The sequence below is a fragment of the Phyllostomus hastatus genome, unplaced genomic scaffold (assembly GCF_019186645.2).
Source record: "Phyllostomus hastatus isolate PE091 unplaced genomic scaffold, TTU_PhHast_1.1 phas_scaffold_78, whole genome shotgun sequence".
NCBI classification, from domain to species: Eukaryota; Metazoa; Chordata; class Mammalia; order Chiroptera; family Phyllostomidae; genus Phyllostomus; species Phyllostomus hastatus.
In genome coordinates this window covers 111,222,028-111,238,900 of record NW_025334041.1, presented here as the reverse complement: position 1 = coordinate 111,238,900, position 16,873 = coordinate 111,222,028, and the positions used below count along the sequence as shown (strand labels likewise).

Below are 16,873 nucleotides of genomic sequence, written 5' to 3'. Positions count from 1 at the left end.
TCCAGCCATGTAATATAAAAATATAGACATTTATCAATGAAGATACAAAAAGCATTGTACATAGGACAATGAAGCCTCAGTCCCCTTCAAAGCAGGCACCTTGGGACCTCACACAGTTCTCCCAATTGCCAACAGCTGCCCCATCATATTTTCCTGAATCTCATCAATGGTAGGAAATCTCTTTCCTTTCAAAGGTATTTTGGTTCTGGGAAAAGCCAGAAGTTGCAGGGCACCCATGTGGGCTGTAAAGGGACTGAGCCACCTGGGTGATTTGATGTTTTGCTAAAAACTGCATGAGACATGATGCATGAGTGGGCACGCTGTCATGATGAAGCTGCCAATCACCAATTGCCTACAGCTGTGGCTTTCTGAATCATCCATTTTCTGTGGAGGAATGTTCCAAGTTTAACACAAAATTTGATGCAGATTTGTTGCTCTACTCTTTTAGTCATTTTGAATGTGACTGTCACACAGGACACATCCTCACTCAACGGGGTCTACTGCCTGCACTGACTAGTACAGTGAAGTTGTCATTGTTCACGCATGTGCGTTCCAGTCCACTCTCCTTGGCTGCCAGGCTACATTGATGTCACAAAAACTGTTCTTGTTATATTAACAATGGCTGGACTTTTTCTGGACAGACCTAGTATGCCTTCCTGTCTCTCTACATGCATATGCATATACTGCTGAAGCACGTGAGTGTAAGCTGCAGCTATCACATTCACTCAATACTTCAGCATGTATTTCCTAAGAATAGAGATATGCTCTCATGTAACCACAATACTGTTATTACTCATAAGTATTTTATATTGATACAGTAGCATCTGATATATAATCCATGTTCAAAGTTCCTAATTGCCCTAATTATATCCTCTACAGGTTTTTTGATTTAGTACCTAATTATTTTCTAATCCTTTAATTTAGAACAGTTCCCTCACTTATTTCCTGACATTGACATTTTGACGCACTCAGGTCAGCTGTCTTGTATAAATTCTCACAATCTGGGTTTGCCTGATTGTTTCCTCATAATCAGAAAAAAAAAAAGATAGGGGAGGGGAAACCCCCACATGCTCCTATATCAGCCGCCACTTATTAGTGTACCCACTTACTTTGCCTTCCTTCCTGTTACGAAGGATAAACCATCCTTCAACGTCGGTCCATCTGTTTGTCTAGTATACCCCGATCTCTGTAATCTCCTCAGGGAAATCATCCCAGCTCTTATTCCCCTCTCTACGTCTTCAGCTCTTTGTTCTCTTCTGCATCATTCCCATCAGCATGTACACATACTAGATAATGCCTACCATCTTAAAAAATAACAAACCAACAAAACCCTCCCTTTGATGGCAAATCTCCCTCAAGCTACAGCCCTTTCTCTCCTTCACCCCCTGCCCAATAGAGCAGTGGTCCCCAACCTTTTGGGCACCAGGGACTGGTTTCGTGGAAGACAATTTTTCCACGCACCAGAGGAAGTGGGGATGGTTTTGGGGTGATTCAAGCACATTACATTCAAATTCACCTCCCACTGTGCGGCCTGGTTCCTAACAGGCCCCAATTGGTACAGGTCTACAGGTCTGCCGGTCTGTGGGCAGAGGCTGGGACCCCGCTTTCGAGCAAAACTCCTCAAAAGGCATATCTAAATCATTGTCTTTGTCTCCATTCTCTTTCTGTCTCACTTGGAAACACACTCGGATCAGGGTTTGTTCCTTATTAACTACTGCACACCAAACAGCTCTCTGGTCAAGGTTACCATGCTACCCACATTGCCAAATCCATCAGACAATTGTCAGGGCACGTTTTTCCTGACCTACCAGAAGCATTTTTTTTAAAAAACTGAATATGTCCTTTAGTATCCAATCCAATCAGATTGGACAATCCCCTTTAAACCACTTTTATTTCTTAACTTCCAGAAAACATGCTTTTAGTTTTCCTTCTACTCCGTTGGAACCTCTTTCTTAGGCCTCTTTGATTCCCCTCCTCTCTCTCAGCTCTCAAGCCTGGAGGTCCAGGGCTCCAAGTTCAGACCTCTATCTGTAGTCTAGCTCATCCATTCTCATACTTTCAATAACATTCATTCATAGGACACTCATATATTTACTTCTCTACCCTAGGTCTTTTTCTTGAACTCCAGACACACGCAAAGCTGTCTACGGCATCTCCACTTGGAGAGTACCTCCTAACTGGTCTCTCTGGCTATAACCCATAAGCCCTAGGCTCTTCTCCACACAGCACACTGAGTCGGGGCTACCGAGTATGGCTGCAGACTGTACACTGTGCACAGACTGCCGGCAGAAGTGGGAGGAGGACAGCAAGAGCTAACATCCAGTCCGTGCTGTGCTCCCCAAGTCAGGCATCCCGAGGCTACAACTGCTCAGAGAAAAGGGCACCATTTTTTAATTCACATTAAGGTATACACTGAATCGCAGCAACTCTGGCTAGAGTGACTGATGTCACACACCCTTGCCTTAAACCCTGCCAATGACTTCCCATCCCACCGAAAACAAAAGCCAAAGTCCTTACTATGGCCTATAAAGTCCTACAAAGTGTAGCCTTTTAGCTCTAACTGTTTATCTCCTGCCTTTTTACTCATCCACTCTAGCTGCTGGCTTCCTTGCCATTTCCCAAACCTTTAAAGCACACTCCTGGCTTAGGGATTTCATACTCGCTGTTCACTCAGCCTGCAATGTTCTTTCCTCCGCTAGCTTCACAGCCCACTCCTTCCTTTCTTTCTTGTCCCTGATGAAATGACACCTTAGTAGGGAAGCTTTCTCTAATCACTGTGTATAAAATAGCAACTATTTTAAATACCAGCAATCTATTTTGGTATTTTTCTATCACCTCTACCCTCCTTTATTTTTCTCCATAGCACTTACCACCTGACATGGTATACATTTATTTATGGTCTTTACATCTCAAACATCCTCCTAGGAAGACAGAATAAGATTTTATTCATTGCTGTAATTCTAATTCCTAAAACAGTACCTGGTGCACAGCAGGCACTCAGTATCTGCTGCATGAACAAACGCCTAAGACTGCAAGAACCTACCCTGTCTGTTTGCAAAAAGAATGAATCTGCATCTAACTCAGAAACTGGGTTCTTAAGCCAGCAGCTAAGGTGAAAATATAGTTTAAAATTACTCTGGAAGATTCCTTAAAATGCTGTCGAGTTTGAGACTGCTATACTCTCTCTCAATATGTCCAAATTGGCCATTTATCTTCTGGAATGAAAAAAATGTAGATTTTCTTGTTGAATACCAGATGAAGTATTTGGGTATGTTAGGCACTATGAATGGAAAACATATTTAAACCCTAAAATCACATGCTCAGTGCACCTGAGGCTTGAACTCCAAGGAGCACTTGGAAACCGAGTCTGACTGATGGAATAGCAGATTCTTCTTCTCCCCATATCTTGCTCACTGTGGGGCCCAGACTTATTTCGTGGTAAATTTAAACTATTCAATTGCTTATCCATTTTTCTTCTTTTCCTGAATGCACAAAGTTGAATTCATTTACATTAAAAGTTTGAGAGTTGTTCCCTTAAAAAAGTGCGTGTGTGTGTGTGTGTGTGTATCTTTAAAGAAATCTCTCTACCTCTGAAAACTCCAGTGGAAAGCTCACAATGCAGTTTGAGAGACGATTACAATTTTACATCTATATTGCATAGCATGCAGCAGTAAATCTTTACTTTCATTAAATATTCATTAGAATTACCAGGATTTACTCATTATTTAAAAGTTGAATACAAGAGAAGCCTGGATATGATATCTGTCACTGGTCATAGCATGAAGCACCAGTGAAGATTTGGTCAATCTGGTTGGAAAACAGATAATTCATCGATCAGAAAGACAGTACAATCAGGTGACATATTGGGACCCTCAAACCATAAAGCCTAAGAAATACTTAAAATAATTTTCATCACTTTCACCATTTCTTAGTAACACTGTTTACAATAAAAGTATTACACTCAATTCAGGTCATGCGAAAGTTAAAGTTAACTTCATATTCTGAACTTCCAAAATGAAAAGGCCACTATTTGCCATTGTGCCTTTAGAATATATTATAAAGAGGGGGACCAGCGCAAAGTTTTAAGATAAGAGCAACAATTAACTTGGCCTGAATCACTTGGCATTTCTCCCCCCTTCCCTTAGCCATCTGTATAGATTAGGAATCAACACTGTTTCTGTATTTAAACATGCAGAGAGCATAATACCTGGCCGAGTGCCTTGATTCACTGAAGATACAAAAGTCATCACCATCATCCCAAATTCTGCTGGAGGCCTTTCTATTGCCACCACTGCCACCACCACCGCTGCCACCCCCGTGAGATTTACTGGTGTGACTCCTGCCTCCTCTTCCTCCTCTAGAAGACCCTTTTCCACTTCCTTTGCCTGGCTTGCCTTTTCTTCTTACTGAAGAACTCATTTTCACCTGCGAGAGAAAAAAGTATGACAGGCATCATAAAACCAGACAAGTATAATAATTCTTTGTTTTCAAAGTTATGGATATAGCCTATTTTAAACAAATAAAGGAAAAATGCACATTTTAAAAGGGCCATTTTAAGGCAAGTATGGATAAGTTGCTTCACAAAATATTTATAAGCACATCCCCATCAGAACTGATATTTAGTGAGTTTCTCTGACACAGATTTCTTAACCTGGGATGTACATCAGAAACACATGGAGAAGTTTCCAAACACGTACCTAGGCCCCAATCCTATATTTTGATTTGGTCAGATGTGGTATAGAGTTTTAAAAGTTTTACTTGAGTAGAGATGTTTTCATTTACTGAGTATGTGATTTCATAAACAAACTTTAAATTTACACATGTACTTTCAGACATGGCCCTGGCTCAGAGATTAAGCCTGTGGGGAGTAAAAGCGTGGAGCTTTTGTATGCAATCCAAGTTAAGTTGTTGTCAGTTTACAATAAAATGCAGTAAGATTTTTTTAGGTAAGCCTCAAGGAAACTCCAAAGCAAATATAGTTGATACACAAAAACTAAAGAGCAAGGAATAAAAGCATACCACTAGAGAAAATCATCAAATCACAAAAGACAGAAAGAAAGAAAAAACAATGGATCTATAAAACACAGAGGAAACAATAATGGCAAGGGTAAGTACTGCCTATCAATAATTATTTCAAATGTAAAGAGCCTATATTCTTCAGTCAAAAGACACTGAGTGGCTGAATGGATGAAAAAACAAGAGCCAACTATATGCTGCCTACAGCAGAACTGCCTCAGCTTTAACACACACAGAATGAAAGTGAAGGGATGGGAAAAGATATTCCATTTGGTGAATGGAAATCAGAAAAGAGCAGGGATAGCTATATTTATATCAGACAAAATAAACTTTAAGTCAAAATACCTAGGAATACATTTAACTGAAGAGGTAAAAGACTTGTGCACTGTAAACTATAAGATGTTAAAAAAAGAAACTGAAAAAGACATACATAAATGAAAAGACAGTCTGTGCTCATGGATTGGAAGAATTAACAGTGTTAAAATGTACATACTATCCAATGCAATCTACAGATTCAATGCAATCTCTATAAAATACCAATGGCATTTTCCTCAGAAATAGAACCACCAATTTGTATATTTTTATGAACATTTCCTAAAATTTGTATGAAACCACAAAAGACCCCAAATAGCCAAAGCAATTTTGAGAAAGAAGAACAAAGCTGGAAGCATTATACTTCCTGATTTCAAACTACATTACAAAGCTATAGTAATCAAAACACTATGGTATTGACATAGAAACAGATATATAAATAAATGGAACAGAATAGAGAGTCCAGATATAAACCCACATATATTTAGTCAATTAATTTATAACAAAGGAGCCAAGAATATATACAGGGATAGGGCAGTCTCTTCAATAAATGGTGCTGGGAAAACTGGACAGCCACATGCAAAAGAATGAAACTAGACTACTGTCTTATACCATACACAAAAATGTACTCAAGGTGGATTAAAGATTTAAATGTAAGACCTGAGACCACAAAACTCCTGGAAGAGCCCTGGCTGGTGTGGCTCAGTGGATTGAGTGCCAGCCTGCTAACCGAAGGGTTGCCATTTCCATTCCCAGTCAGGGCACGTGCCTGGGTTGTGGGTCAGGTCCCCAGTAGGAGACATGTGAAAGGCAACCACACATTGATGTTTCTCTCCCTCTCTTCCTCCCTTCCCCTCTATCTAGAAATAAAATAAATAAAATCTTTTAAAAAATAAATAAAATCAAATAAAAAGATTTGTGGATATTTAAAAGAAAAAAAACTTCTGGAAGAAAACATAGGTGGTAAGCTCTCTGACAGTGGCCTGGATGAACTATAGTGCCATGTGCTCAGAATAAGAATACTGGAGAGAAAAAGATTTGAGGGGAGAAAGTCACAAGTTCAGACTGGATATGTTACATTTGAAATGCCTCTTAGATATCGTAATGGAGATATGCAGACGGTAATTGAATATACGAGTCTTCGATGAGGGGAAAGGTAAGATTTCTAAATCCTCTAAAAATCTTGTAAGGGAAATATTATTTTCTATATTTTATAGAGGAGCAGACTTGTCTAATATCATCAACTACAGAAACAAATTCTGGAGCCAGGGTTTGAAACAATTCAAACTCTGAGTCCAAAGCTGAAATTCTTTCCACTGTGTTGCCTCTTTACCACACACACATACTTACCAATTCAAAGGTTTTTTAATTGCTTTTGATAAGTTTGCCCCTGTGAGATTTGTGCCTGGGTCTTAATTTATAAAGGTAACTGAGTGAAAATGCCATTGAAAGAAAAGTGTAGCGTTAGAGTTCCCCTAGAAAGGAGACACATGCCATGTCACCAGAGGCCACAGGGGGAAGCACCAGTGAGAAGGCAGAGAGGAGCCAGGATAAGGCACAGGCCACAGCCTTTCTGGGGGTTCCATGGGAAAGGCAGGACAGGGAAAACAGTTTGGAGGTGGCTAGTCTGAATAACTGCAGCAGACTTTGGGGCACAGGGGCTGTCCCTACTTGCCTGGTACCTGGCCCTGGGTTGATTTCAGGTCAGGGGTGGCTGGGGCTATGGACTCCAGATGGTTGGTCTGTGTATGGAAGGCATGTTCACAGGTCAGTTGGTAATTAGCTATCCCTAGGAAGGGCAGTTTCTTCCTGACCAGCTAGGCCCTCAGTGTGTCAAAACATCATAAAAAATTGTGAATAAGAAATATGAATAATCTAGTGCAAATTTTAAACCATATCATTAAATTTCCTGACTCTAGAGCATCTTTTAGATGAGAACATCATAAGAAAGAAGTGTGCCTCAAGTTTTTCTGTTAAAACAATAGTAATATACACACACTCACAAAAATGTAGGGTTATTAAAAGCTTAACAGACCAGAACAATGGAACAAAGTGAATTCTGTAAAGTTGCACATTAATAATTATCTATTATTTCTGAAGTTTAGAAAAAGGGAAGGGATATACAAATCAGAGGGAAAGATCAGAACTTCATTTCAAAAACCATCCAGCCAGGTAATTTGTGCAGTAAGAAGCATGGGGGGGGGGGGGGCAAGAAGATACTGTGATTATATTTAAAAAGAGAAGAGTGGCTAGCCAGCCAGACCAAGCCACAGCAAGCTTGCCTAAAGAGCGATCAACTACTCGCCTCACACCAAACCAGAAAGTGTCTCAAATTCTGAGTGAAGACTTGCTGTCTGCAGCCAACATGTCTCTCCCCAGACGTTTTCCGGGGTACAGGAATTAGGGTGTATAATCCACATAGGCAGACTCCACTATTCAATACCATTTAGCCTGGGAAGATTCCAGCTATCTCTTTTCACCGTGGACATAGGGACCTAAGTTTGGCTCGAAGACTATCCTTTGTTTCACACCCGAGTCTGGTTCCCAGAAACAGAATCACTAAGCGGGGCGCTCAACGCTCACACACACCACTCGCCTTCCAGGCAAATCTCTGACTGACTCCGTATTCCCCCTCCAGCACATACCCAGACCTAGGACCTTTCTTTGAGCAAGAATCATCCCCATTCCTCTCTCCCACAGAGCCATTAGGTTCGAGAAGACAGGAAATGAAATCTGAGCCCTTCCAATCCAATCCTTTACTCCCCTCGGGAGCCCGAGTTTAGCTCCCCCGCCTCCAGCCTCAGGCTGGTGGACTAACTCAGCTGTCGACCCCCGCCTGGCCCGTTCCCAGGGTCTGAGATTCTGCTGGTCCAGACTCACCGGCCCCAGCCAAACAGGCTGGATCCCATCAGACCACGGCAAAGGGAGGCTGTGGAAGGGTCTGCACAGTAACAACCGGGGCGACGCAAAAACCATGCACACGGACACCCACCCCTTGTCCGCGGAGAGGGAGGCGGTACGGGGATCGCAGTGCTGTTTCCCGGGACGGCTGTCAGTAGGGAGAGCTCAGGGCTGTGGGGGTCCCGCCGGGAACCGCCAGCCTCACGGAGCTCACCTGGAGCCGCACGGCCGCGGCCCAGCAGCAGCTGCACAGCTCTGGCGCCTTCTGATTGGCTCAGTCTTGGCCTCCCGCATTTTAATTTCCGGGTGAAAGGTGCCTGGTTGCCCCAGCAACCGAGTCGCACTCAGCTCAGATCTAGCTTTTGGTTCCCTCTTCGCCGCAGAGCTGGCTACTCCGGAGGAATCCCAGAGTCAAGAAAATCTCTCCAGGACCTCTCTGTCAAGTGAGTGGCCTTCCTCCCAACGCCCCGAGCGGGGAAGGGCGCCTTTAAAAAGAACTCGCATTGTGCAGAGCTCGGTCCCTGGTAACTCCGGGGCCGGTGTGACATACTTCCTGAAAGTCTACACGGGGGATGGGGTGGGGGGCGCGGTGAGCCCCTGGCCTGAGGATCAGGAGATCGGGATTCTAGCTCTGATTCGGCCGCTGGTTTGCTGTTGTGACAATTTAGGCTAGTGCCGACTTCTCCACGTTTCAGTTTCCTCTGTGCAGCCAGATGATCTCGAGCTCTTAGGTTCGTTCCTTCTAGCTCTAACATTCCAAAGCTTGGAATATCGAGCCATTTAAGAGCAATTGAAAACCATTCGGTTTCTTGTATGATCAAGTTAAATGCTCCGTATTTAACGATTGCTTTCCAAGTGTCATTCATTTCCTAGACATTCAGTTCCTACTAGTAAGTGCTAATTACTACGCTGGACACTAGGGTGAGGTCTACCCTGTGACCCCTGACCTAGACGAGCTGGGTATCGTGATAGGAGACTGCGTTTTTTGGTTTTGTGTTGTTTTTAACAGGGCCCTACGGTGCTATGGTAGGGATAGGCCAGAGTATTGTGGGGGCTCCTAGAGAAGTTTAGGTGGGAGGGGAGATCTGAAAAGCTTTGCTTAGGTGATACCTCTGTTTTCCTTTGTGCTTCTTTCTGGGAAAGATTTTCAAGTTTGTATTCCAGTTCACTAATTTACTTTTCAATCGTATCTTTGTTATTCAGCCCCTCTAAGGAGATTTATTTTATCAATTATATATTTCCTAGACGTCTCATTTGTTTTTTTCCTAACTACCTGTTTCTGTCTCTCTGAGGATGTATTTTAAAGTCTTCTAGGTACCGTGTTATTAACTATTTCCTCAGAGGGGATGAGCCTCTAGCTTTTCTCACCTGGCACTTAATTTTTAAATTAAAAAGGTCAGTTCTCTTGCCTCACCCATAGATATTTTGATTCAGTAGTGAGGGTAGAGCCTAGGAACTTGCAAGCATCCCAGGTGATTCTGACGCATGGGCCACACTTTGAGTAACATTCTAGTAGACAGTGTTTGTGTTTGTCTTTTCAACTTACTATTTCTTCAGTATTGGAAAACTGTAGTGTTTTAGGTCACTAAATGTTCCAATGCTCTGAGGCATAGGTTCACCCCAGTCCTTGGTTACTGCTTCCTTTCTCATCCTGTCTCCATTCCAATCTAATTTCGATTGGACACCTCCACCCTCACTCCTCTTCACGTACTATCTTTATTTTCTATTTTTCTCCTGCCATATCAGAGATTCCTTACTCTGCCTTACCTCTGAGACAGTCAATACATCATATAGGCTACCCAGAAGAAATAAGAACACATGTCCATATAAAAATTTATATGAATGTCCATAGCAGTATTTTTATAGTAGCCAAAACTGGAAATAACTCAGCTGCCCCTCAACTAATGAATGATAAACAAATGTGTTATTTCTGTACAATGGACAATTATTTATCAATACATGTATGAACCTTGTAAATATACTAAGTAAAAGAAGCCAATCACAAAGGACTACATATTGTATGAAATGTCCAGAATATGCAAACTCATAGAGACAGAACGTAGATCAGTGGTTGCCAGGGGCTGGGGCTGTGGTGGGGTGGGCATGGAGGAATTAAGGGGATGGAGGATAGCTGTGCATGGGTGCATGATTTCTTTTTTGGGTGATTAAAACATTTTAAAATTAGATTGTAGTGATAGTTACACAAAATGATCACGTAGACAAAATTATTTTATTTCCCCAGGACCCTGCACTAGATAGTAGAATGTCAAGTAAGCATGATACACTTGTGATCATATGAAGTGAGTCTATTTGGTTTGCTCCTAAAGCATATTTGTTATAGGTCTTATGACATAAAATATTTAAGTTTATATGACTTTCCCTAAATCTTTTAAAACAGCTCCAGAAGTGTATAAGATAAACTTTATTTTTCCAAATGGAGACAAGTATGGTAAGCATACATTTCAATTACTTTTTCTATACAGGCTAAAATTAAATAGCTTTAAGAGTAAAAAAATGAACTGTAACATTTAATAAAACAACTACTGGTATACTAACTCCATTAAATAAAATAATGTAGGTGAACAGATTTTAAATCTATTCTAATGTTAAGTCTATGCAGTGTGCCTTGGCAACTTACGGGATCTGTCAGTCTTCCTGGGTCTCAATGATTACAAGACCTTATAATTCCTCATCTCTGGTCTCATTGGTGTCAGTGCTAGGGATCCAAAGGACTCATATGTGTAGTTGTGATTAGGCCTGAATGTAAATACTTTGTTACTTAGTCAAACAGGTTCCCATCTATCATCTTCAGTATGTCTCTCTTGTTTAGATGGTGACTGTACAAGAACACCTTCTGGAATCTTCGAGAGAAATGGAATAGGTATTCATACAACTCCAAATGGGATTGTCTACACAGGAAGCTGGAAAGATGACAAGGTATTATTTTCGTTTGAATACTGACAGTGAGTAAGTAAACCTATTAATTAAATGATTCCAGGAATTTCTCCATTAATCAAAAACACACATGAGAAGACTACACAACAGAAAACCAAATGATTATAATTAATATATATATGAACATAGGAATAATATTAAAGTTATGCAGAGAACTAGTCATTATTATCTTTCTCATCTCCTGTTCATTGGGTAAACCTAAACTCATTACATAATTTTCTTATTTAATCCTGAAAGCAATTTCATGAGGTAGATACTATTAATAGTCCTTTTTTACGAAGGAGGTAAATCAGGCTCAGGTTTTTTGTCCAGCTAATAAGTGATGAAACAAGAATGTATACCTGGGGCTGCTTGAATACAATTTTTTAAAAGAGATTTTATTTATTTATTTTTAGAGAGATGGGAAGGGAGGGAGAGAGAAGAGAAACATTGATGTGTGAGAGAAACATCAATCAGGTGCCTCTCGCACACCCCACACCCAGGGCCTGGCCTGCAACCCAGACATGTGCCCTGACCGAGAATCGAAGCAACGACTTTCAGTTGCAGTTTGTGGGAGGGTGCCCAACCCACTGAGCCACACCAGTCAGGGCTGAATTCAATTTTTGTTCTTAACAACTGTGTACTGTTTCCTGGGTTAACCAAACTGGTTGCGCTTTAAGATTTTTGATAATTCAAGGCATCTCAGGGACCCCTGTTATCATCATCATGGTATTTAAAACATGATGTTCAAGTGCCCCGGATGGTCAAGTGCCCCGGATGGTCAAGTGCCCCAGGTTAGGTTGGGGCTTCACGGAGAAATGCATATGAAGGAAAATTATTAAAATGTCTTAGTTTTTTATGGAAACAGAGGGTCATACAATGATAGATTAAATAATACCTAAGTGGATGATAGACACATGTACATTTTCAAGGTGCTCTAGGGAAATAGTTACTGAGCTCATTTCCTTTGTTGTGAACAGATGAATGGTTTTGGAAGACTTGAACATTTTTCAGGAGCAGCATATGAAGGCTACTTTAAGGACAACATGTTTCATGGACTGGGGACTTACACATTCCCGAATGGGGCAAAGTACATTGGAAATTTCAATGAAAATAGGTAAGCTTAACATAAAAATCACTGTAGTTCTTTGTTAAAGATTCTTTTCAGGCATGTTTGATTAAATATTATATTTAGTTAATGCTAAACACTCTTTTGTAATATATATTGTTAAAATATATTACAAATATACAGTAATACAAATATAGTAAGAAATGTTGGGTTATTTTTTGAGAGAAAAGATGTCCGAGATACTAAGACTGTCATGAGCCTTCAAAAGAAAATATCATTCATGGTGATAATCTGTTAAGACTTTTCATTTATTTCCTCTTGAACTCTCCTATTCCCATAACATTTTTTGCAGTTAGCTTGGGAATGGAAAGCTTATTGCAATTATTGAGAAAATTTAAGCTAAAAATTACTTTTACTTGAAATATCTTGTTAAATTTTTAAAAAGCAGCTTTGGGGATAATGTCATAATTGTATATCTTATTGTGACCTGATATTTGTGTACATTTTTACTAAGCTAATTTTTAAAATGTACACAAAATTGGTTAATTTTCAAATTGTAGAAAGGTACCCACTTTACAAGCTTAATCTTTTATTTAAAAAAGTTTTTTTTATTTATTGATTTTTAGAGAGAGAAAGATATCAATTTGTTTTTCTACTTATTTATGCATTCATTGGTTGATTTTTTTATGTGCCCTGGCTGGGATTAAACCCACAGCCTTGGGGTTTCCAGATATTGCTCTAACCAACTGAGCCACTTGGCCAGGGCTACAAGCTTAATCTTTATACCGAATATTATGCCGTGTCATCCAGAGGTTCATGTTCATTTATAAATACCTCTTTATTATTTCCAGAATTGAAAATGCAGCCTAATTGTTATGAAGTGATTGATGTGAATACATTTTGAGGAGGGGAGAGGGGTATCCACTTATATCGACTCCAAGTCTATGATGTTAACACATAAACTTTTTCCAGTTATGTTAATAAAGGGAGAGAAATCTAACTCATGGAATAAAGGTCTGTTTGTTTAAGTGAAGTGCATTTTTACCACTCCAAAGAGTCCAAGGAGACATCAGCATAGAACACAGTACCTGAACATAGTCGATGGTCAATGCATATTTGTCTCATAAATAAATGACCTAATATAAACTTTTCATTTTTTACTGATTTTTAAAATATATTTTATTGATTATGCTATTACAGTTGTCCCATTTACCCCTTCACTCCCCTCCCCCCTGCACACCCCCTCCCACCCACATTCCTCCCTTTTAGTTCATGTCCATGTGTCATAAGTTCTTTGGCTTCTACATTTCTTATACCATTCTTGCCCTCCCCCTGTCTATTTTCTCCCTACCATCTATGCTACTTATTCTCTGTACCTTTTCCCCCTCTTTTCTCCTCCCACTCCCCTGTCACTATCCCTCCATGTGATCTCCATTTCTGTGGTTCTGTTCCTGTTCTAGTTGTTTGCTTAGTTTGCTTTTGTTTTAGATGTGGTTGTTAATAACTGTGAGTTTGCTGTCTTTTTACTGTTCATATTTTTTATCTTCTTTTTCTTAGATAAGTCCCTTTAACATTTCATAAAATAAGGGCTTGGTGATGATGAGCTCCTTTAACTTGACCTTATCCGAGAAGCACTTTATCTGCCCTTCTATTCTAAATGAAAGCTTTGCTGGATAGAGCAATCTTCGATGTAGGTCCTTGCCTTTCATGACTTGAAATAATTCTTTCCAGCCCTTTCTTGTCTGTAAGGTCTCTTTTGAGAAATCAGCTGACAGTCTGATGGGAACTCCTTTGTAGGTGACTGTCCCCTTATCTCTTGCTGCTTCTAGGCTTCTCTCCTTCATTCTAATCTTGGGTAATGTAATTATGATGTGCCTTGGTGTGTTCCTCCTTGAGTCCAACTTCTTTGGGACTCTCTGAGCTTCCTGGACTTCCTGGAAGTCTATTTCCTTTGCCAGATTGGGGTAGTTCTCTTTATTATTTGTTCAAGTAACTTTTCCACTTGTTGCTCTTTCTCTTCTCCTTCTGGTACCCCTATAATTCGGATGTTGGAATGTTTAAAGATGTCTTGGAGGTTCCTAAGCCTCTCCTCATCACTGGGTTGTGACGGTGTATGTGGGGGCTGGGTCAGAGAGGGAACAATGGCACTTGCTCCGCTCTCTGTTGGATTTCAGTCCCTTCTGCCACTTCCCACAAGCAAACTGGGCCCTTCTGGTGCTGGTTCCCCAGGTGGGTGGGCTTGTGTACGTTCTAGGATCCTGTGGGTCTCTCCAAAGAACTCTCCTGTAAGGCTGGGAGTCTCTCTCAGCACCTCAACCTCCACAAGTGTTTTCAACGGTGCTTTTAGGCTTTATTTCCCAGCACTGGGGCCCTGGGTTGTGCAGTCTGTCTCACTGCCCGTTTTCACTTGGTTTATCTGCGCACAAATGTGTGACTGCGGACAGCCAGCTGCCTTGTGTACCTTACTGGATCTGCTTGTTGCCTCCCCACACCCACGCCCACTCCGGTGCCCGTGCCCAGGGTCTGCCACTGGGGTCTGCTAGCCGCCACCTGTGCACCTGGTGTCTGCCAACTGCCGCCTGCGCCCTGTGTGTACCAGCCACCACTTTTTTCTGCTGCGACCCCTCTCTGCCTCTCTTACTGGTCTGGATGAATGGTTGTCAGGACTTCCATACAGTTCAATTCTCTGTCTGTTCTGGTTGTTTTTTTGTTTCTAAATTTTTGTTGTACTTAATTTTGGTTGTGTGAGGAGGCACAGTGTGTCCCCCTACGCCTCCATCTTGGCCAGAAGTGAACTTTTCATTTTTAAACTGTTTTGAGTTTTGTGTAAACCTAACTTATGTGATCTTAAAATCTTGGACACCAGAATTTCTATAATGACAGTGGTTATTTGAAACACTAATATTAACAGTTTGGTTTTTTTATAGGACATGAAAACAGGGTGCTGGGTTTTTGTTTTTTTGTTGGTGTTGTTTTTTAAGATTTTATTTTATTTTTAGAGAGGGAAGGGAGGAAGATAGAGAGAGAGAGAAACATCAATGTGTGGTTGCTGGGGGTTATGGCCTGCCACCCAGGCATGTACCCTGGCTGGGAATTGAACCTGCGACACTTTGGTTCGCAGCCTGCACTCAATCCACTGAAGTGCTGGGTTTTAAATCAAAGTCTGAAAATGGAAAGCTGTAATTTTTCAGACAATAGCATATAATATGTCACTAAGTAGACAGTCTTATGTTTGGCTTGTAAGTTCCTGGTCTTGGTTAATGAATAAGCATTTCTTACTATTGCAGGGTGGAAGGCGTAGGACAGTACACTGACACCCAAGGGCTGGAGTGGTGCGGCATCTTTCATTTCACAGCTGCCCCGGGCCTGAAGCTAAAGCTCCACATGTAGATGTTCTGCAAGTTTTAATGTGGTGATTGAAGCTGTTCGTTGTAAGGAAAACAAATATGTCATCCGAAATAACTTCACACACCACCTCTCTATTATAATTTTGCCAATAAAGCCGTCATTCACTTATGCCTTTTTGAACTTTATTTTCATCATCTTATAATTAGTTTAAAATAAAATGATTCAGTTGAGAGTTTGCTTATTTAAACAGCAAAACTATCCAAATCATGGCAAAGTCCATTTCCAATCCTGTGCCTGAATTTTGCCATTGTTAAAAAGTATATGTGTTAAAGGAAACTATCAAGAAAATGAAAAGATGGCCCTGGCCACTAGCTCTGCTGGTGAGAGAGTCATCCTGATACACAAAGGTTGTGGGTTTGATTGCTAGTCAGGGCACATGCAGGAACCAACCAATGAATGCATGAATAAGTGGAAAACAAATTCATCTCTCTCTCTCTCTCAAAATCAATTTAAAAAAAAAGAAAAGATAATCCACAGAATGGGAGAAAATATTTGGAGATCAAATATCTGATAAAGGTTTGGTTTCCAGAATACATAAATTACTCATATATAAATATATATAAGTAAAGAGACAACCCAATTAATAAATGGGCAAGGGATTTGAATAGACATTTCCTCAAAAGAAAAAATAATGCCTAGTGAGCAAATGAAAAGATGTGCAATATCATTACTCTTGAGAGAAATATGAATTTGACCCACAGTAAGATACTACTTCACAATCACTAGGATAGCTCTAGTTAAAACAACAGATAGTCTGGCAAGGATGAAGAGAAAGTAGAATCCTCAAACATTTCTGGTGGGAATGTAAAATGGTATAGCTGCCGTGGAAAACGGTTTCTCAAAAAGTTAGACATGTAGTTACCATACAACCCAGCAATTCCTAAGTATATACCCGAGAGAAATGACTTGCACAGGAATGTCTGTAGCAGCATTATTCATAACAGCCCAATAGTGGAGACACCCAAATGTCCATCATCTAATAAATGGATACACAAAGGTGGTAGATCCGTACAATGGAATTTTATTCAGCTCCCCAAAGGATGAAGTACTGATACATGCTACAACATGAACCTTGAAAACATTGTACTAAGTGAAAGAATCCAGTCACAAAGGCCACATTATGTATGGCCATTGTGTGAAATGTTCAGTAGATTAGTGGCTGCCAGGGGAGGGAGGAATTGGGAGGCATGGGGTTTCTTTTTTGAGTGATGAAAGATGTTCTAGAATTAGTGG

The 16,873-nt window shown here is 40.6% G+C and overlaps 2 protein-coding genes across 3 annotated transcripts in view; one reads left to right on the top strand and one right to left on the bottom strand.

Annotated features, from left to right (window-relative positions):
- DHX57 (DExH-box helicase 57) overlaps positions 1-8,481 on the bottom strand; it is a 54,536-nt gene extending 46,055 nt beyond the window's left edge. For both annotated transcript variants that reach the window (XM_045827716.1, XM_045827717.1), the window contains exons 1-2: positions 8,321-8,481; positions 4,208-4,425 (exon numbers count right to left, since the gene is read on the bottom strand). In XM_045827716.1, the coding sequence (XP_045683672.1) occupies positions 4,208-4,419 (212 nt within the window). In that variant the 5' untranslated portion in view covers positions 4,420-4,425; positions 8,321-8,481. The remainder of the gene's footprint in view (positions 1-4,207; positions 4,426-8,320) is intronic.
- A 77-nt stretch (positions 8,482-8,558) lies between these two features.
- On the top strand, positions 8,559-15,748 carry MORN2 (MORN repeat containing 2). Its single transcript, XM_045828110.1, has 4 exons — positions 8,559-8,672; positions 11,060-11,166; positions 12,144-12,280; positions 15,520-15,748. The coding sequence occupies exons 3-4, from the start codon at positions 12,144-12,146 to the stop codon at positions 15,620-15,622; spliced, it is 240 nt and encodes a 79-aa protein (XP_045684066.1). The 5' UTR covers positions 8,559-8,672; positions 11,060-11,166; the 3' UTR covers positions 15,623-15,748.
- Positions 15,749-16,873: the final 1,125 nt, after the last annotated feature.